Source organism: Meira miltonrushii (assembly GCF_003144205.1).
Source record: "Meira miltonrushii strain MCA 3882 unplaced genomic scaffold FA14scaffold_4, whole genome shotgun sequence".
Taxonomy (NCBI): Eukaryota; Fungi; Basidiomycota; class Exobasidiomycetes; order Exobasidiales; family Brachybasidiaceae; genus Meira; species Meira miltonrushii.
In genome coordinates, this window is record NW_020289946.1 from 51,414 (window position 1) to 72,448 (window position 21,035).

The window sequence follows — 21,035 nt, forward strand, 5'->3', positions numbered from 1 at the left end:
GTACTATAATGAGACATGAAATATATCTAGAATACAAGAATATTTTGCTAATTAGACACGAACGTTAGCTTTTACCGATTCTACTTCTTCAGCAGTGAGACCTAAAGTATTTTTTGCATACCCTTCAAAGTCACCGTATTGGTCTTTGACAGAACGTAAGAATTGAAGCATGATTTCTGCTCTACTTTCACTTGTTGCTAAAAATCGAGGATCATTTGTGGCAAATTCAGGCACCATTGCTCGCATTGCTTTAATCAAATGTTCTCTTGCCGGTTCAACACCAATACGGGTTAATGCATAATCTGCCGCAATTCCTTCGTCCGAACAACCTGCCAGAGATTGCAGCATAGCAACGGCTACGCCTGTACGATCCTTTCCTGCTGTGCAATGCAGAAGGATTGCTGCAGGGGAATTTTTTGGCAAATAAGCAAGATCCAGTAAAACTTGACGAAAGATATCTTGATGCGAGTGTAAGATTGCAAGGTATGATTTCACGAGAGCAGCTTGAATGGCAGGTTGAAGTTTACCTTCAGCGTCTTGAACAGCCTCAACGTCGATATCATCATGTTCTGTTTCTTTGTTTAATCGTTTTTTAGCAACTTGAGCGATGATTTCTTCTTTTGATTGTTTGTTCACTCGTTCTGTTACTTGCATTTGTTCCATGATGGAAATATGATCTCTTGGTGCAAACCATTTCACTTTCACGCCATCCATCATATCTTCATTTGCGTGTGGATCACGTACACGTTCTGCTTCACTTCGTAAATCGTACACATTTGTGATCCCAAGCTTTTTCAATGCTCTTCCGTTGAAAGCTGATTTTCCTGCTCTATAAACCTTTTTTGAACGTAATTCAGGCGTACGTTCAGGACTACAAGCATCTCTGAAGTTCAAACATGCAACAGGAGCAGATGTGTTTTCTGTTCTTGCTTCATCTGAAGATGCCAAAAGAATAAAAGGCGGAGAGATTAAAGCTCTTGCAAGGTTTTCTGCAGTGATTGTTTCCAAGACTGAAGTTTTTGCCAAAGTATCCAATTCGTTTGCCGTCATTGGCTTTACGTTTGCTTCGTTTGTTAACATGATTGCTGATCTTTGAAGAAGTGTTGCTGCAGCTGCCATTTTTGAAAGAGGAGGAAGCAGAGTGGGATTTTATACCTTTTTAATTTGTTGATGGAGGTGGCATTGTATGTATGAATGAATGAATTGTACTCCACAACATCTATCAATCCTTCAAAAGTACCACCAAAGCGCAATGTGGAGTGAGGAAGAAGGAGCGGTATAGATGGTGTTGCAAAGATGACTTGTACAGTGCCTTAAAAATATTACTTATGCAAGAACGGAAAATTAAAGCTCGGTCTAATAAAAATAAGCTATGTAACGCGGGTATGAATAGAGTGCATGGCCCCCCGCGTGACTTCCACTTTTTTGATAAACGGATCTCGGGGGGTCAACGCGGAGACTATCAAGCCGTCTTCAGAAAATATCCATTTTCCGATCGCGGCTTTTGTCCGTTGAGTATTGAAACGAGAAAGTGGCTTGCTATAGTCAAAAGGCTAAGTAAGCACACCTTTGCACTTCTTATTCGGCAAAAGAAGGAGCCATAGTCTAACAACGGGAAAGTACAGCCGTCGGATTCTGAAAAAGGGGCGGATGTGGTAATCATAGGGGTAACAGCTCGCAATACTCGTAGCCGTGAAATATTATAGATAGGACATGTCAATAAAATTCATTGCAAGGCTATGTCTGACAAACGAGGCGCTTATTCCGAACAAATGCGATTGTGGTAAATTAATTGCGGTCTTCTCTTCGGCGTAAAAGAGGATAACAGAAGCCTTCAACGAGGCTGTACGTTTAGATACATAGAAACTGATATAAAAGGTGGAGAACTATCCTTTTTTATTTGAATACCGCCGCCATTTCCGACGGGCTTGGAATTTTATTGCGGATACAAAGTGTCTGATAGCGGTAAAACTTTCAATCTCCGACTTGATTGATACGTTGCGTGCTTTATCAATTTTACGACGAATTTGCTCGGGAATAAGACGATCCTCATTGTTTGTCACTGGAGATGATATTAAAATAAGATTAAGTAAAAAAAGAAAATCTTAATTCCGTAGGGAATACCGGATACCGGATAATCTAAATCGTGAACGGAAACTTTCTTTCCTTCTTGGCGCATGAGATTTTGTCTCCGGTCAGAATTCTCGTCCGTCTGAGTTTCAATTATTGCTCTGAGAAATCGTACGATCCTTCATCACCCTGACCGTTACCATTCTCATGTCCTTAGCACGTCATTGATCAACAAAAGAGAACGATACCAGGAATGCACGGCGTATTTTCTCATGTAACCCCACGAAATTCGCTCTCTAATACTGATGTGAACAAAGATCTGCAAATAGCACATCTTTAACTTTAAATCTGACAGATTGGTTTGGGGGACCCTCTTTTGCTAAGAGATCAGCGTTCCTTTTTTTGATTGGGGGTTACACTATTGTTTGATCACATCCTAATTAAAGTAAACATTAAAACCTTAGAGTGATAAAGTGCGCGTTTAAATTGACTTAATAAACTAAAGAATGAAGCTAATGCAAGAACGATGTCGACATTGACAGCTTCTATTGTACAATTAACCCTTTATCAACCAATCATAACTTTCAGCTTACCTTCTTCTCCAGAAAAGGAATCTGTCTGACTCATCAGTAGTGAAAAGTTTATATGACAGTGATCCTTCTAGCGTAAAAATTAAGCATGCTCGGATTGTAAGCTTTGAATACTCAATCAAACAGATTAATCACGTCAACGAAAAAGTGTCAAAATGATTGGTTACCATCGCAAGAAATAGATGAAGGTGAAAAGTTTGTTTGTTGATTTGGTTTGATGAAGTGTGATTTATGTTCTCCGAAAAAGCTTATAAGGAGGATCCTTTATCTATTGAATCCGTCCTAATCTGTCATCATAATAACCTCTTCCATTCCCCTTCCCCATTTCCTTCCATCCACCATGAAAGCCTTTGCTCTTCTATCTATCGCCATCATCGGTCTTCTCAGCTCAGTCCAAGCCTTCCCTGCTTTGGGTGATCCATCCTCCCCTCAGTACGGTGAATTTCTTAAACGTGCTGCTGAAATTAAGGCAGGCAAAGGCAAATTTCAAAATTTGATCAAACGTGGTTCAAACTTTACCCAACAAACACCCGACAACGGTTTCGGTCATCGTCGTTTAACAGCTTTGATCGATCCAGACAGCTTCAAGTACAACGAAAAAGAACAAACAGTTGATTTAACTTCTGATGAACATAAGTTCATTCCGCCTGGACCGGGCGATATTCGTGGTCCTTGTCCTGGTTTGAACTTGTTGGCAAATCACGGTTACTTTAACCGTAACGGTGTTACAAATTTAGCTCAAGGTATTGATGCAATCAACAAAGTCTTTGGTGTCGAATACGATTTAGCTTTAGCCTTGAACGCATATGCAGTTGTGTTCAACGGTAACATCCTTGACCTTTCATGGTCGATCGGTGGACCTCCTCCCGCTTCAAAAGGTTTGGGTGCTCTCGAGGATATCCTTGCAGGTCCACCTCAAGGTATTAGTGCACATAACATTTACGAAGGTGATGCATCCATCGTTCGCCAAGATTATTATGCTCCAGGATCAAACTATAACAATTATGATGTTCACTTGCCATTCTTCAAAGATCTTTTGGCTTTGGGCAACAATGATGCCACACCGGGCAAGGATGTCTACAGCGCAGAGCTCATGTTACAGCACAAAGCAAACCGTTGGCATGAAAGTGTGGCGACCAATCCCTTCTTTTTCCAAAGTGCTTTTGGTGGTTTGGTCGTCACTACCGCTGCTGAGCGTTTTGTTGCTGAATTTGCAGCAAACAATACGGTTGACGATAAAGGTTACAATCGCATCTACTTGGATGAACCTAATCTTTTGGCATTCTTTGGTGTTGAAAAGGATTCAAATGGTGAATTACACTATACTCCAGGTCATGAGCGTTTATTGCCAAGCTGGAAGAGACGCCCTTTAGCTGCAACTTTCGGTTTGGATGACATCGTTTTAACTTTACTCAATGCTGCAAACGTTGATCCAAGTTTATTGTCCCTTGGTGGTAACACCGGAAAGGTGAACAGCTTTGCCGGCGTTGACGCAGGTGATATCACTGGCGGAGCAATTCACACTACAGACTTATTAAACGACCCTCAAGCTTTGGCATGTTTCTTATTCCAAGCTGGTATCGAAGAAGTTGTACCTTCTTATTTAAACGCAATCTACAAGGATACAGCTAAAGCGCTCGACTTTGTTGGCCAAAACATCAAACGTCCTTTCCAAAGCCTTGCCGAAGCTGGCAATAACCCTTGCGAGCGTTACAACACAAATGCAACCTCTTATTATGACAAATACCCTGGATCAAAGATTCAAAAGAAGACCGACAATGGTCTCGTTGGCACTCTCCTTGGCGGTGGTTACTAAAAAGCTTCTCCTTCCATAGATACACTCTTTCTTCTCATCATTAAAGTACGCGCAGATAGATAAAGAGGGATACTTTCTTCACTATTCATAGCAAGCGGAAATATTGATATCTTTAAAGTTTGACCGGCAAAGTTACGATGCTAAGGGGGAGAGAACGAAAAGGAAACCTAAGAAGAACAACATTGACCTGCATTATTCTGTTGGCCAACGTTGTTGGAGAAAGTGTTAGTGATAGCGGGGTTCGCGGTAGCGGAACTACCGCTTCTTAGTAGATCCCGAATTGCGGGATGTTCCCACGTGTATGGAACAATTATGCTGCACAAGTGTGCAATTATGTTTGCTGGCAAAGCAAGTTATGCGACGTTCGGTGTTAGGTAAAAGTGCATGTATTTACATTCTATCTAATACTATCATCATTCCCAAGTTATCTAGCTTATATTGAACATAGGATATCCAACAAACGTCAGATAAATGAAGATGTCCAAAAAACTGATTGTGTTGTCAATCAGGTTTATTTACGTTTTTTGTCTGGATAACACATCTTAAGAACGCACTTGCAACCATCACCGCAACCATTACTTGGGCAAAATCGGATGCAAAAGTTTCTTTTGACTAGGGTAACATCTGAGTCTTGCATCTGAAATGAAGGAGCTAGTCAGAAAAATATTTTCAACTATACATTTGCACAAGAAAAACTTACCATGTTCTGCAAAATTGCAGCACGACGTTCGATTGGATGTTCAATTTCATTCAATTTTGCAATTGGAATAGCCAAAACAGCCGAACAGTTAAAAATAGCAACTGCTACAATAGCAATAACGTTCAATTGCATCTTCATTGTGATTTGGTGATAAGAATGAGAAGTTGAAAATGATGGAAAATACAGTAATCGTGAGATAATAAGCCACTTTAAATACCAAGCACTCTATTCTTGTCTACCTGAAACAAGCTATCAGAACCTGGTCTAATACACTGCCTTAAAGGCATTGCCATACCTTTGCCATGTAACAAAAAATATATGCAAAGAATCTCCTCCTCTATAAACACTGCTTCGGAAGCAACTTAGCTACTCTTCTTAAGATTGCAAAGTATAGCCTTCGGGATCACATTTACACGGAACATGTATGTTCCGTTTGCGACGGGGAGATCAGCCTGTACTTCATGTCGGTGCGTACAGTAATATCCGACGATGACAAGATGCTGAACTAGATGGAATAATTTTGACAATGTGGCTGTATACGGAAAAGGTGCTACTTCTTGTGTATCCGACTCACCGCCGTTCGGAAACTGTTCGGTATGATTTCTGCGGTGAGGTAACAAACGATTCATCTTGTGCAATCAATTTGCCGGCCGAGATAAATGTTTGAAAGCCGAATCTTTCACTGCTTTTACGGCGTTTGCGGTCAATAGTTGGTGCTATGTTTGTTCATCCAATCAATCAATCAAATAGAGTTTCAATAAAGATTCAATTCAGATAATGTCCAAAAGATTGTTCGTTCAAATGTGCGTACACAAAAGAAAGAAAACAAAAGAGAGTATAGAGAGAGAGAAGATTGATAAGAAAGAGGAAAAAAAGTAGCAAAAGATGTTGTTTGTGTATGTCGTGAAATGATAAGAAAATCTACTTAAGTGCTGGTGATTGCTGTGTTGCACTGCATTTGATATGACGGTGCAACATTGCTTGTAAGGATTGAGTGTATTGCTTGCAAAATAAGGAGGAGAGTTTGTAAGATATAGCGAGAGAAAGACTTTTTTGCGTACGCTAGCTCGCCTTGTGTGTATGATTGTTTATGTTGATTATGTCGGTCGTATACAGTGAATTGAGATTCAAGAAAAAATTACAAGGACTTGCAAATTTGACAATCCAATTGGATGGTCGAACCCAAGATAGCCGGAATGGCAATCAAGCAAACAAAGATGGCAGCCGCCAAGATGAACAATAATCCATATCGGATGATGATGGATCTTCTTTGTTTGCGTGCGCGAAGTGAAAAGATTGGAGCGTGAATTTGTCTGCTTGGTCGTAGCCAGAACAATCCCATAGAATGAATCTTGTTCATGAATGGAATCAAAAGTGGAATTGAAAGACCGAATAGCAAAATATGTGCTTGAATAAAGTCAGCACTGAACAAACTTGCTTCGATAATCTTGACAACAAATTCACGTGCAGGTTGCGAGAATGCATGTCCTCCTAATCCTCTTCCGTACCAACGACCAGTCCACCATGCTCGGTTGGTCTCATCGTGCTTCAATTCACGCGATAGAACCAACGAAATCAAAATCTTGAAAATTGCTCTTTGGATGGCAACAACGGCAATGATACCCAAAACACAGTGAGATGCGTTCCATTGTTCCAAGAACCACAAGAATTCGAATGCAGCAATCATACCAACAACGGCAAGAATGTGTGCGATGGCGGCCATCACTGATCCAAATTTGTTGCAGCAATTGTTCAAAGCAGGTCCGAGGAAAATACTGATCATAAAGATGATCAACAAAATGGCTGCGTTCCAAACGATTGGTCCCAAAGCAATGATGGCAATACGTGTGATTGCGCCCATTGGTGGATCACCAGGAGAATGGAAACTCTTGACGAAAGCATATGCAACCACAAAGATGACAGCCAAACAGAATGGACCAAGAACTTCGGCAAACAAGATCGTTCTCCAGCTTGCTCTTGGCACATCACCGGCCAACTTTTCACTTGGATGTCCCAAACGCTTCTTCTTGTAACCTGTAACCTTTGTTCTGCTCAAACGACAGTAACCGATCCATGAGTTTGCATGACTTCTGCTGTTACCACGCGACATCCAGCGCAAGAATTCACGGTAATCGATAATGAAATCACCGATTGAGAATTGATGCGGGTTGAACAAGAATGGAGAAATGCAAAGAGCCAAGATGGAAACCCAGAAATAAATCAAATGAGGAATCCACAACGATAATGTGACGTAAAGCAACATCAACAAGAGACGCATTCCAGTGTAAATTGACGGTCCTGCGAAACGACTGTATAGCAAGGCGAAACTTTGACGAGTAGTTGCGAAACCACGTCCGGTAGCAATGTAACGTGCACCACCGAATGTCAAGTTGGAAATGATACTGTGACTGTAGATTTGCGTGCTGAAGACTTCGAAAACGGGAGACAAACTCAAGAAATGCTTGGATAGACGAACGATGGCCGAAATTGCACCTCTTTCTGACAATTCTTGCAAGAACAAAGGCAAGAAAGCAATCATGAAGACCAAGAAGATGGAAATAATTGTACGTTTGATCCACAAGAAGACGGGGTGCAAGTAGTAGCAACCTGGCAATCCGGTTTGGTAATCATTGTCCGTAACACCGCAAATGTTGAGAGAAGAGTTGAGCGTTCCGATGAATACCATGGCAAACATGAACAATTGCACGGACATAATGACCAAAATGTTGTTGATGTGGAAACCAGGGTGACCATAGTAGAAAGTCAAGAAACGATCGACGGGCAATTGCGTACCGAGGTAATAGTATTCACGGGATAACATTTGTTCACCCATACCGTTACCCAATTTGGTGGTAAAGTTCAAAATTGTACCGAAACCCAAATCACGACCTTTACCGCATTGGTAGTACTCGCAATGCTTGATTCTACCACCACGTCCGAAAGCAGTCATACCGGCATAAATATCTTCGTTCAAGTGCAATCCTTTTTGCGCTTTTGAAACACCACCACGAGTTGTCATGAAAATAGCATTGAGGATATCCGGGTGACCATAATGCAATTTACCACCAATTTGTGCCAAACCACGACCAGCCATAGTACCGAACGTTTGTTCTTTACCAGCAGCAACATCACCCAAAATACCAATGTTCTCGGAGAAAATGTATTCACGAGCACCAACGATGGCAACTGGGGCGGTTGAATGTTCTGTATGTCCACTGCCGTAAGGGTTTTGACTGCTGACATTGAACGATTCGAATTCTCCCAAAACGGAACGGATCTTCAAACATTCTTCCAAATAATTGTCTTGGTTGGCATCGATCAATTGGATGTATTCACCACGGTGGAAAACGATTGCGTGATTTTGATTATCAGATTTACCGTCTCCCAAAATTGGGTTTCCTGGCAATTCGATACGGAACTTGGGACGACGCTTGTTGTTCGGCAAGATTTCAGAATGACCGTCCACCAATGCAGAGAACCAACGAGATTCACCACCTTCTTTACGTGGAGCTTCTTCGTCCAAGTAGGCGATTTGCAAATCAGGGTAAGCACGTAGTAAGAATTCAGTGTTTTCTTGTTCTTCCTTGTTGAATTTAGAGTAACGTTGCATAGAAATGACAAACTTGAACTTTCTTCTGCTCATGCGTTCCAATTCACGTTCCAATTTCTCTGTATTTCCGCCAAACAATTGAACAACCTCTGGGTTTTCGACACGGTATAACAATTTGATGGCCTTTGCATAGTTCATGAATCCAGAAACGGTACGGTAAAGTGTTTGAGCACGCAAAGAAGCCCAGATACGAGTACGCAAGGTGTATTCGGGAGCAGCAGATTTGAAACCGATGCAGTAGAAAGGCAAATCATCAGTCTTTGCCGAGCTCTTTCCACTCTTTTCGTCTCCGTCACTGAAAGGTGATCCACCAACCAAGCCACTTGTTTCTTCTGCCAAAATCTTTGTATCTTTGACGAAGTTGTCCCATTCGATTGGATGCAATTGCTTGAGGTATTCCAACAAGGTAACACGAGTGTTTTGATCTTCTTCACGAATAATTTCACGCAAAGACAACAAAATCTTTTCGCTGTAATGTGGCGTCAAGACTGTGAAAGTTGGCATAGCGTCGATCGGCAAAGGTTCTGGCAAAGCGGTTGTAAGGGATTGAGCAAAGAAACTGATACGACGTTCGGCTTCAGATCCTTTGGGGAAGAACTCTGGCTTGACACCCTTGTCTGTTTGACTGATAAAGAACGCCGGTGCACGCAATGTACGCTTTCCGTCATCTCCAGATGGTACTTGATGGTACAATAACTTTTGAACGTGATCGATGGATAACAAATGTTCGCGATACATGGAAATGATGATGGCATTCCAAACTTGTGAGACGAGCACCTTTGGTTTGTATTTGATTTCCATATCTGTAGTTGCGAGTAATTTAGCATAGATACGCTTTGGCAAACGTTGGAAGATATCGCTCCAAGGTGTCCAGATGGACAAACCCATAGAGAAAGACCAACCAATACTGAAAACGGTGTTCCAAATGACGTACCACAAGAAAGTGTCCAAGAAGAACAAACACAAGTCCATGATTGTCATTGCTGTCAAAGCGAATGCTGGTTGATAAGAGCATAGCGATGAACCAAAGTAACGGTCGTTACAGTTTTGTACGCGCATAGTAATCATCACGGCCAATGGATCACGGAATGAAAGCGTCAAGAAGAAGTAACTTTCAGTGAGCTTGCATCCGAACACCAAACACCAAAGCAAAATGCTGACCATGCGATGAGATCGTACCAAAGGTGCATAACTTGCGGTGAACGTCTGATTGGCCAAATACTTGCGTGCTTTACCGGCAACACGATCACCAAACATTCTACCAGATGGAATGATGGCAAGGAAACCAGTAATGCAACCTGCAACAGCAATGTGACAATAAGCAACAATGTTTGCGATTGTACCACGCTGGTTAAATCCATGAATATAAACTGCAGGTGCAATTGTGACGGCCAAACAAACACTTAAGAACATCATCCGTCTTGCCAAATGACTTGTGTTGTTCCAAGTTGTGGGAATGTAAGAGAATTCTGCCAAAGTTGCCATGATCATAATGAAGGTTGAAACTGCACCACCAAGAGCGGATGCGGAAAACGATTGTGCGGGAGAGGGATTCATTTTACGTTCGTAAATCATGGGCGCATTGTATGCTGTGTAGTACCAGAAACAAGAAATGTGTAAGATCCAAATACGGTTAAAGTTGACGAGCAAGTGCAAGAAACTACGCTTTTCCTTGTATGTTTTGAAAAAGACACGGTTCCAATCGATCTTGTCGAATTTCATGAATCGTTGATTGGCTGGAACATCGACCAAACGAGTTTTGTCATTTAGAACGATACGTCCAATACCTTCTGGGTACCAGAACAATTGGTTGACATCATCGTAGCCAATGATCTTGTCGTGGTCGCGCTCTTTCTTGACAAACTTTCCGTCGACAACTTCAAAGACTTGATCACGCAAGAATCTGTATAGTGGTTTGACGACTGCGCGCAAGTACAAGCCTTCTGGAACGGGGTCCATACGGTTTTGACATTCGGGAGAACGGTAATAGTCATCTGCACATTTGAAGATGAAACATAGACATTCTGGCACGAAACGTACTTGACCACCTTCACCCCAACACAAGAGGTACAATGCAATTTGACGAAGACGATCGTAGTCACTCATTCTGTTCATTGCATCACGCCACCTTGTTTCTGCTGATTGAAGTGATTTAGCGCTTGCGTTGAGTTTTGATGAAATGTTAGCTGCCCTCTTTCCACCTCTGTTGGCCAAACTTGCAGCCCGTGCAAGACCTGGGTTTTGTGCTTTGCCGATTGCATCATCCAGATCCAATTGAGCGGCAAAGTACCACTTTCGATAGTTTGCATGTTCACCACCAATGTAATCTGCGTGTAGAGTTGCCAGTGATTGACTGGGTGACATGCGTGATGATCGTGAATCGAGCAAGATCATCAAGTGGTCGTACATGTTTCGCATGCTATCGCGTTGGAAACCAAACTTGTTGGTCAAATCGATAAAGATGTCTTCGATCTCTTCTTTTGCCAACGGGATTTGATGTTCTGCTGTCCATGCTGGATAGGGTTCACGTTGACGATAACCTGCGCCACCATTGCCTCCAGGATAGTCTGTATAAGGAGAAGAGATACCTGATGGTGCATAACTTCCAGGACCGGGAAATAGGTTTCCACCTGGACCAGCACCTTGTCGTTGACCAGATTCGGCAGAGTATGCATTTTGAGCATAATTGCCTTCGTATGAATCTGCATCATAACCACCACCATTGTTGGGTAATAGATCGGCAACACTGCCTTCTGAGGCAAAAGTGTCACGTCTATAACTATTTTCACTTCCTGCTTCATCATGATAAGCTGCAGCTCCGGCGAATGGATTATTGCCAGGTGGCATTGAACCACCATTACCGCCTCCCATTCCGCCGCCGTGCGATTGTGAGGAAGCCATACTTGTTGAACTTGAGGCCTTTTTAATCAAGGTCTTTTAGTTCTATGGTTTCCAATAAAACGCAAGAAAGTCGGATTAAGAAAGAGAGAGAGAGAGAAATGGAAAGTCGAATGAAAAGGTGTTAAAAGTTGATGGTGTTGAGTTGAATTTGGACTTTGTAAGTAAAACACGCACAAACACACAGACGAAATATGCGCGCACACATTCAAACGCTCTCCGTTTCTCAGGGTTAACACGCACACGCACACGCACAAGCAAGCAGACACAAGTTTTTTCTTATTAAGGCATTTAACCTCAATCAATCATGTATTCATCTGGGCGGTGCAGATCCGTGTGCGCACACATTTTCAGTCTATAGAATAGTAAATTCCGCGCGTTAGTTTTTTGGTGGATGCGGCACCGAATCAGTGTATTTATAATGTACAACCTACTCTCTCTCTCTCTTGCGCCGCGCTTCGAAAAAAAAAAAAAGAGTTTTTTGATTTCCCCTCTTTTTTGCTTTTTCGCGCCTTCAGGAGAGTATGAAACCCATGACGTCTTTCTCTTTCAATCTTCATTTTCTGATCCTTTAAAAGAGATTCAATCTGCCATGATCGCCAGCACAAAATCATCCTATTTTGCTATTGTTTCAATGATAATATAGAACCATAAAAGAAAGGGGGATACGGAGATAGTGCATAAGATACGCTATTTTTATTCATCCTTATTTTTTGAATTTTATAGGAGACTGATGATTTGCATAAGAACAAGGTTTATATTTATCACACCAAGAGCGCGCCGAGAGAGACATCATGCCTGGCTAGATTTTAAAAATTTATATACATACGCGGCAAATGCAATCAATCATCCAGAAGGGCGTTTCAGGGGATCAAAGAGAGGTCATCAACATTCTCCTCCTATTTACAACAATTTTAGCGTTAAAAAAGGGAGTCAATCCATTACCATAACCGAAAGAATTCCGCCAAGGAACAGGTGCATCCAATTAAGACCCAAAGGGCGTAAAGCAGAAGGAGTAGGCGATCTAATCTCCTAAGCATTCCTTCAATAGCATGCCAAGAGGCGCTCGCTTTTACTTGCTTGCTTGCTTCGATCTGACGCAGATTCCAATGCAACAGCCACTATCACTGCTTAGGGTTCCTAAGAAGGTTGTTTTTCTTTTCTCCTTGTTCAGGGAATAGGAGGCGCGTACGCCGTCTTACTTTTCCAATTCAAATTCACCGTTTAAAATACGCGTTCCAAAGTCTGTCGTCTGACAAACAAAAACTCACAACGGAATTCCCGTTACATGCGTTCTTACTATAAATAGACCAAATCATTTGAACCCTATTTAATGGCCGTAGGAACGGTGATTACATACACATACGCATTCACAAAAGCAGCCGAAATTGAAATCACTGACCATTCTTCTCGTCCGAGAGATCTTCTATCAGGAACGTAAATATCAATTCTCGTTCCTTCAAAGTGGGGGACGAACATTCGAATACGAAGATGGGAATGGATGATTTATTTGCTAATGCATAATTGTACAAATGTTTAAAAATAAGTAGCCCTTTCTATACATCTCACTGCGTTTGCTGTGATTGCCATTCGGCTCTCTTTTGCATAATCTCAGAAGGCAATAATGGTTTCGTTCCATTTCGATCTGGATCTTGTTGAATGGTGAAATCATTCTTGAAATCTTTCAATCCTCTCTCCCGCAATTCTTTCCGCCATTCTTCTTGGATCTGTTGACGAACTGCTTCTTCCTCCTCTTGCTGTTGTCTCCACAACCATGTTCTTTCGTCTTGTTCTCCATCTCCTCCGATAAAGTGAACACCTTCAGAACCTTCACTATCGTCTTCCCATTCCAGTCTATGCCTTTGCTCTTCTTCTTCTGCTTCGTATGCATAGGCTACATCATATCGTTTTGGTCTCACTTCATACCCTTCGCTGCCTCTTCTTACCCTCGTCTGTGTATATTCATGAGCGCTCGTGATCGCTTGACCTTCTTCATCACTTTCATTATCCGATTGCATTTCTTCCATCTGACGTCGGTCGTACTCTGCTCCGTCCATAAATGCGAACGCAGATGAGTCTGTCTCTTCATTTGTGGGATTTGGTAAACAGCCATCCGTCAAATCAACTCCGGCTTGTTGAGCAGAATCTTGCTCGTCTTCTTCTTCCTCCTTCTCGTAATCAGGATGCCAAGGTGGCACTTTGCTCCTTTGCCGTAGCGCATTGCTAGGCTTCAAAGCAGGATTGAATCCTCCGTTCCCGTATGTGAACGGATCTCCACTCGTATCTGCTTTTCTTGATCGCTTCCGTGTTTGCGTAAGGTGTTCGGGATCTTTTGGTGGCCAGAAGAATTGCTGAATCTCATCAACTTCTTCTCCAACATCGTACCTCAATCCATCACCTTTTGTTTCTGACGGCAAACACCAGAACAAAGGTGACCGGCCCAAGACACTTGTGATATTGCGTATGAATCCCAAATCGAACGGATAATCGACCTGTCTGATCCTCCCTCTGTTCACCATCCTTTCCACTTTATCCTTCTCCCATCCCTCGATCGTGGTAGTGTTTGCAGTCAAACACCAAAAGTGATAAAAGCTGAAAATACCCACAATCATAAGAGTTGGTAAACAAAAAGCATAATTCAAAACCATCATCACCATCGTTGGCGTACTTGGTGAACGCCAAATTCCACCTTTTTCTAACCACCAATAATCTGCAACACGAGCGGTGAGTAATGTCAGATGCATCAAGCATGTCACATCAACACAAAACAAGAATCGAATAAAACTTGCATAATTTCTTTGTCCAATACAATTTGCAACCCAAGGACAGTGATGATCCATTCGAAGAACGCAACGTTTGCACGTTCTACAATGATGTGTTCGAGGTGGTTTGAATGCTTTGCAGGGTTTGCAATATCGAACCTGTTGCTGTGAGGATGTACTGTTATGCTCTTTTTCATCATCTTGAGCGGGTTGCAACACTTCTTTTGGCGGCTTCCATCCTTTTGGTATTCCACCGGGATCCATGGAAACACAATTGTAATAATTCCAATAAATTCCCAACGCACCAATATTGAAAGGTACTAGTACTTTGCACAATTTCCAAATCGCATCTTCTCTTCTTAGCGGTAGTTGGTACAAGAAGTGTGGAATAATGATCGTTATTTGAAGAGAAAAGACCAAAAAGGTGATCAAACAAACTGTACCAAAAACCCAAGCCTGTTCTTCAGGTTTAAGTGAAGATCGCCTAGGTTTGCTGGATTCCATGTCGGTTTTGAATGAGAACCTGATTGTGATGATGTGGCGATTATTCGTTCATGTTTTGAAAGAAGATGCAACCTCAAAGATGATGAGAAGAGAAGAGAGAAAGTGCAAAAGGTCTCTTCCGCACTTCTCTACCCTTCCAAGCATAGGCGCTTAAAGTTGAATAGTGGAGCCAAAAGAGCCGTGCATATATTGCATGCAAGTTAACGCGTGTATCTTACACAGAAATACTCAAATTGCTGGCTAAGTCATTGATGATGACGGGATTGAATGCTCATTTGCTCACACGGCTATCATGAATAAGATATGAACACAATCATAAAATTGATAGTGTAGATACGTGAGGGAATACAAGGGGTAAGATTAGCTCAAGGCTATCGGAAAGCAGGACATTGATTCGCAATCCGATGAAGATGAAAGATTTCAACTAGTTTCCACCACGAAGACGCAACACCAAGTGCAATGTGGATTCCTTTTGAATGTTGTAATCAGCCAAAGTACGTCCGTCTTCGAGTTGCTTTCCGGCAAAGATCAAACGTTGTTGGTCTGGTGGGATACCTTCCTTGTCTTGAATCTTTGCCTTGACATTATCAATTGTGTCACTGCTCTCGACTTCTAGAGTGATGGTCTTTCCTGTCAATGTCTTGACGAAAATTTGCATACCACCACGGAGACGCAAGACCAAGTGCAAAGTGGACTCTTTTTGAATGTTGTAATCGGCCAATGTACGTCCATCTTCCAACTGTTTACCGGCGAAAATGAGACGTTGTTGGTCTGGAGGGATACCTTCTTTGTCTTGAATCTTGGCTTTGACGTTATCAATGGTATCGCTGCTCTCAACTTCCAGTGTGATGGTCTTACCAGTGAGGGTTTTGACGAAAATCTGCATACCACCACGGAGGCGCAAGACCAAGTGGAGTGTAGATTCTTTCTGAATGTTGTAGTCAGCCAATGTGCGTCCGTCTTCCAGTTGTTTACCAGCGAAGATCAATCGTTGTTGATCTGGAGGAATACCTTCTTTGTCTTGGATCTTTGCCTTAACATTGTCAATGGTATCGCTGCTTTCGACTTCCAATGTGATGGTCTTTCCTGTTAGTGTCTTGACGAAGATCTGCATACCACCACGTAGACGGAGAACCAAGTGGAGAGTGGATTCTTTCTGGATGTTGTAATCAGCCAAAGTGCGTCCATCTTCCAATTGCTTACCGGCAAAGATCAAACGTTGTTGGTCTGGTGGGATACCCTCTTTGTCTTGGATCTTGGCTTTGACGTTGTCGATTGTGTCAGAAGACTCAACTTCCAAGGTGATAGTCTTACCGGTCAATGTCTTGACAAAGATTTGCATACCACCACGGAGACGCAAAACTAAATGGAGCGTGGACTCCTTCTGGATGTTGTAGTCAGCCAAGGTACGACCGTCTTCTAGTTGCTTACCAGCAAAGATGAGACGTTGTTGGTCTGGGGGAATGCCCTCCTTGTCTTGAATCTTGGCCTTAACATTGTCAATGGTATCAGAGGATTCAACCTCAAGGGTAATTGTCTTACCAGTCAAGGTCTTGACAAAAATTTGCATCTATAAAGAGGGAAGGCAGGTGGTTTGGTCAGAATAAGTCCAAGTGGCAATGCATCCAGAGTTTGACTCTGGGGATAAGCTTGTATGTTTGATACTTACTGTGTAGTATTGAAAGGTTGTAGATGGAAAGGTGTGTAGTGTATATGGATGTAAATATCCTGATGGTGGTGGATGGATAAGAGAAAGGATCGAGTCAGACTGAGCCTTTTTATATTGATGAATGGATGCTTGCGCGATCTATCCGTAAAGGTCCTCATCTACAGCAGCAGTGCTGCATGCACATTTGCAGTGTCTACATTAAGGCCACGGCAGGTACAGTGGAAACATATAGAAGGAAAGGGCTGTGAATACAGGCCATATGCCTTTGTTCTTTGTCAAAAGATACGGATATAAACCCAACTCTTATACACCCTAGACCCCCGTGGCGCACGCATTTGCAGTGCGAAATGTCACCTTATCCTATTACCACCCTGGCCTGGCCCGCCTGTTTGCACATACGGCCCTACTTATCTCAACCCCATTCTCATGTGTAATCATGCATAGACAACCCACACCAGCATATCATCAGTATATTCGCGCGACACTGCATGGCTCTGCTGTCACATTACTAGTGTGCATAATTTGTATTGTATTGATCACTGAATACAATTTATGGATTGCATTTGTATTCAGTCCACTTAAAGCGCGGCACAAGCAAACAATTAAAAAAGTTTGCTTAAATAAGTTTGGAATTTTATTGTGTGGCTTTGAAGGAGATGAAATCGGCCTATTTCGGTGGTAAAAGCTAATTCACATCAACTTAAACTTGTTCTTCTTCTTGTTATACCTCCCGATCTTAACCGCCAGCTGCAAAGTCGATCATTCCACTTTGAAGTTCTTCCGGAAAGGTTGATATTCCAACAATTTAAACTTCATTCGGGTTGGACAGGAAGTTGGGTTTTGGAAGGTTCCCTTCTTTGGCAGATTACGTTCTTCGTTTGAACTGTCATGTCAGGTACAAGTGAGCATCATCATCTCGTGTAACATTCAAAAAATAACTCATTGACCTTATTGAATGGAATTATGTTCTCGTTTTTCTCTACACAGTCTCATCCTACGTAGCATTAGGTATTTCTTGTGCGATTATTGGTTATCATCTAGGATCGGGATGGTCTTTACTGCAATATAATCGTGACGCCAAAAGACGATTACTGGAAGATTCTGAAGACGAAGAAGACGACGAAGATTTAACCGATAAAGATCGTGAGAATATGAACAAACTACGAGCAGGTTTAATGGAAGATTGCAAGCTTGTCTTGCTCGTTCGAATGGATTTAAAGATGGATAAAGGTAAAATTGCAGCTCAATGCGGTCATGCAACTTTGGCATGTTATAAAACAATGATGCAAACCAATCCTGCTTTGCTTAAATCTTGGGAACGATCAGGTCAAGCAAAAGTTGCACTAAAATGCCCTACAGAAGAGGATATGTTGGCATTGGAGAAAAAAGCAAAATCATTAAATTTGTGTGCTAGAAGCATTTTAGATGCGTGAGTATTCTGCACAAAATTTCATTTGATCATCACTGACACCCATCTACCCATCCATTACAGTGGAAGAACACAAATTGCAGCCGGTAGTAGAACCGTTTTGGGTATCGGACCTGGCCCTACCAAATTGATCGATCAAGTGACAGGACACTTGAAGCTGCTTTAATGCCGTATGTAAAGGTTCCTTTTCCTAATGCAATGTACTTTATTCAGGCACACACACACAACAAATGCATTTGAATCTCAACTGAAGCCTTTTGGGCGTTTCATTTTTGTGTATGAATATGAACATGATGTATGAAGTCATACAAGATTGGTGTAATGTGCGTAATGGTAACAAAGCTTCACCTTTGTAGCATGTTCAGACTACAAAAGCGAGCGAGTACAATAATGGATGCCAAGAATGGCGATCATTGAATGATCGCCGAACATGTGAGAGGAAATGAAGCGTAACCGAGAGAACCGAGTTTGTCGATTGACATACTTAGTTCATGCGACGGACCAAACGGTTGATGTCACCTTCACGGTCTCCGGTGTCACCACCTTCGATGAAATGTCTGAATTTGCGTTCAGCGAATCCTCCGTTAGGGCTAGAAAGCTTGAATGTCCACAAGAATGTGTTGGCTTCCTTGAAGTGGGGTCCAGCGGTGTAGATTTCGTGAACCAAATCTTCGACGGAGATGATACCGAATTTGCCCAAGTGCTCTTCGATGATGGCGTTATCGCTCAATGGGATACGTTGACGGTTGATCTTGGCGTATCCACGCTTGTAGATCAATTCACGGACAGTCTTCAAGTTGGGTTCACCGTATGTGACGTATGGTTCGACCAATTGGAGCATTTGTTGGGTTGCCTTTGTCAATTTGACAAAAGTACCGTTGTTGATTTGCAACAAACGCAACAATTGCAAGATCTTGCGTGGCTTGGGTGCAATGTTGGAGATACCGCGCAAACGGACGACGAAGGCGACCTTTGGTTGAGCGGGAACGTAGAAGTCTCCCTTTGACTTGGCAACACGGCGAAGACGGATCTCTTCACGTTCACGTTGCTTGTATTCCTTGGCGTACGATTCAGCACGCTTGAAGATAACACCGCGCTTGGCTTTTGATGCCTATTGGAGGGAGAAGAGGTGAAAAAGGTCAGCAAATGTTATCACTCCATCCGATCTCCAAAACATGCAGCAGTGGTGGCTTGAAATCACAGAAGAGTGCGCACCAAGATTCAGACCCGAAAGATGGTTGATTGTAGACAGCATCGCCATTGGCTAGCCAGCAAAAGTTGATAAATGGTATGCATCATTCTTGATCTCTTCGTGTGTTTCCTGAGAGAGGTAGCAGATGTTACGGGAAGTGGTTGGAACGAGGAGTGGCGGGAGGCTATCATATGTGCATTCCATAAGAAGCACGATGAGGAACCGCCTACTAGTCCAAGTTTACCATCATTCCTGCTGGATCCTCTGTAGCAGCACTTTCATCCACCCAGCCGACATCCGAGTACACATCTCTGCCACATCCTACTTTGTCGAAACCATCTGCATTCTCTCGTCCCACCCATCTCTGTCTCTTCTGCACTTCCCACACTCCTTCTTCATCATGATGAATCTGATGCTTACCTTACGTGCTTCTAGTGTCTTTGCTTGCTTCTCTTCGCGGCTCTTTGCGTCATCTCTGCGCTTTTTCAAAAGTGTTTCTGGAACCAATACATCGTTAACCGATGGAACGGTGGTCTTGGCTACCTTTGCTGACATATCGACTACTTGCTATGTTGATGACGAAGGAAGTGAGAAAGAGAGTTTAGCCTTGAGAAGATGTAACAAAAAATGCTTGCGCTTGCGCGGTGTATACAGTAGGCAGTACACTCTTGTCTTGCCGCTGTTCGCCTTTGGGTAGAGCAGCAGTAGCAGCAGCAGCGAGCCTAGAGTTGGAACTTTGAATTTTGACTTTGCAAGCTCTACCGGGCTGAATGCATTCAGTCAGTACGCACGAAAGTTTCCTCTGCCTTTAGCGAATATCATTTGCCTACCACCCGCTTATAAGCTTAACGCGCTTGCACGTGTCGGCCGAACCGCAGTGTTGCAGGCGTTGCAATTCTAAAGCCTGTTGACTGTTGACTGTGTTTGCTTATTAATTAAGGCTTGCGTTTTGTCGCGTTACGTAAGCAGTCGTTCCCATCAACATCACAGAATGATCACGGTCACACTCCTACATATATATCTTATTTGTATGAGACTATAGCATCATTGCGAAGAAGACTTGTACTTAATTTGATGATAACATGCATCTCTATTTTGATGTTCTTGAGTACTTTAATCAATTGACTCTTCCTCCCTACGGGCGTTGGTTGCTTCTATAAATATAAAAAGCCAATATGTGTTCGATATGTTGCAATTACATCTCATGAAGTGTAATAACGATGTTTGAGAGGTCCCGCTGAGCATCTTTGCAGCCAGATAGGAGACATCAGCGGGAGCTTTCATTCAATTCACTTTCTTGATTGATAAAATGATTTTTATATATTCCGCTTTTACATTCTACCGTAAAATAATTTTGTTGTTGATGGTACCCGAAAAATATGATGTCAGCCCTAGGTATGCTATACATCGATATGCCAGAGTAGATAGTCTGTCTGCCAGTTCTGTGAATGTGTCTTCGCTGATTGTCTGTGTACACAGTTCAGAAAATCTACACTGATGTAAGCTCATACAATGCATTAAAGGTCATTTTTACCAGAAAAGCGACAGGAATATAGTATTGGTCAGAGGAGACTCGTATAAGCTTCCTCATTTGAACGCAAATTCACGCATCAGATGTGCATTGCTGAAAATGATAAAAACCAGGCCTTATTCATTATAAACGAATTTCACTAAAACATCATCTTGGTACACAATTTTCACATGATGCAAATGGCCTACACTTTCTGATGTCATTTTATTCTATATTCCTTCAATCTAGTCTGTCCTTCGTCATCATTTAAGCAATTCAACAGCC

General features: G+C 42.3%; 8 protein-coding genes across 8 annotated transcripts; 2 read left to right on the plus strand and 6 right to left on the minus strand.

Moving 5' to 3' along the window:
- Window positions 1-12: 12 nt before the first annotated feature.
- FA14DRAFT_73339 (uncharacterized protein) lies at window positions 13-1,344 on the minus strand. The gene has a single exon (XM_025502791.1). It carries the CDS (start codon window positions 1,117-1,119, stop codon window positions 52-54), a length of 1,068 nt encoding a protein of 355 aa, XP_025352730.1. The 5' UTR covers window positions 1,120-1,344; the 3' UTR covers window positions 13-51.
- Window positions 1,345-2,863: 1,519 nt separating this feature from the next.
- FA14DRAFT_73355 (uncharacterized protein) lies at window positions 2,864-4,701 on the plus strand. Its single transcript, XM_025502792.1, has one exon. The coding sequence runs from the start codon at window positions 3,001-3,003 to the stop codon at window positions 4,474-4,476; it is 1,476 nt and encodes a 491-aa protein (XP_025352731.1). The 5' UTR covers window positions 2,864-3,000; the 3' UTR covers window positions 4,477-4,701.
- A 240-nt stretch (window positions 4,702-4,941) lies between these two features.
- Window positions 4,942-5,727, minus strand: FA14DRAFT_161870 (uncharacterized protein). The gene has a single exon (XM_025499323.1). It carries the CDS (start codon window positions 5,312-5,314, stop codon window positions 5,150-5,152), a length of 165 nt encoding a protein of 54 aa, XP_025352732.1. The 5' UTR covers window positions 5,315-5,727; the 3' UTR covers window positions 4,942-5,149.
- A 379-nt stretch (window positions 5,728-6,106) lies between these two features.
- FA14DRAFT_161872 (putative 1,3-beta-D-glucan synthase subunit) lies at window positions 6,107-11,829 on the minus strand. Its single transcript, XM_025499324.1, has one exon. It carries the CDS (start codon window positions 11,685-11,687, stop codon window positions 6,315-6,317), a length of 5,373 nt encoding a protein of 1,790 aa, XP_025352733.1. The 5' UTR covers window positions 11,688-11,829; the 3' UTR covers window positions 6,107-6,314.
- A 1,420-nt stretch (window positions 11,830-13,249) lies between these two features.
- On the minus strand, window positions 13,250-14,950 carry FA14DRAFT_174161 (zf-DHHC-domain-containing protein; the record flags this gene model as incomplete). Its single annotated transcript, XM_025500523.1, has 1 exon — window positions 13,250-14,950. The coding sequence occupies one exon, from the start codon at window positions 14,948-14,950 to the stop codon at window positions 13,250-13,252; it is 1,701 nt and encodes a 566-aa protein (XP_025352734.1).
- A 424-nt stretch (window positions 14,951-15,374) lies between these two features.
- FA14DRAFT_168646 (ubiquitin) lies at window positions 15,375-16,985 on the minus strand (the record flags this gene model as incomplete). Its single annotated transcript, XM_025500149.1, has 2 exons — window positions 16,620-16,985; window positions 15,375-16,520 (listed from the first exon to the last, which is right to left on the minus strand). Exon 2 carries the CDS (start codon window positions 16,518-16,520, stop codon window positions 15,375-15,377), a length of 1,146 nt encoding a protein of 381 aa, XP_025352735.1. The 5' UTR covers window positions 16,620-16,985.
- Window positions 16,986-17,264: 279 nt separating this feature from the next.
- FA14DRAFT_191547 (PTH2-domain-containing protein) lies at window positions 17,265-18,214 on the plus strand (the record flags this gene model as incomplete). The annotated part of the gene is made up of 3 exons (XM_025501871.1): window positions 17,265-17,520; window positions 17,607-18,048; window positions 18,112-18,214. Exons 1-3 carry the CDS (start codon window positions 17,508-17,510, stop codon window positions 18,212-18,214), a joined length of 558 nt encoding a protein of 185 aa, XP_025352736.1. The 5' UTR covers window positions 17,265-17,507.
- A 34-nt stretch (window positions 18,215-18,248) lies between these two features.
- FA14DRAFT_137331 (60S ribosomal protein L7) lies at window positions 18,249-19,795 on the minus strand (the record flags this gene model as incomplete). The annotated part of the gene is made up of 2 exons (XM_025497035.1): window positions 18,249-19,159; window positions 19,661-19,795. The coding sequence occupies 2 exons, from the start codon at window positions 19,793-19,795 to the stop codon at window positions 18,533-18,535; spliced, it is 762 nt and encodes a 253-aa protein (XP_025352737.1). The 3' UTR covers window positions 18,249-18,532.
- Window positions 19,796-21,035: the final 1,240 nt, after the last annotated feature.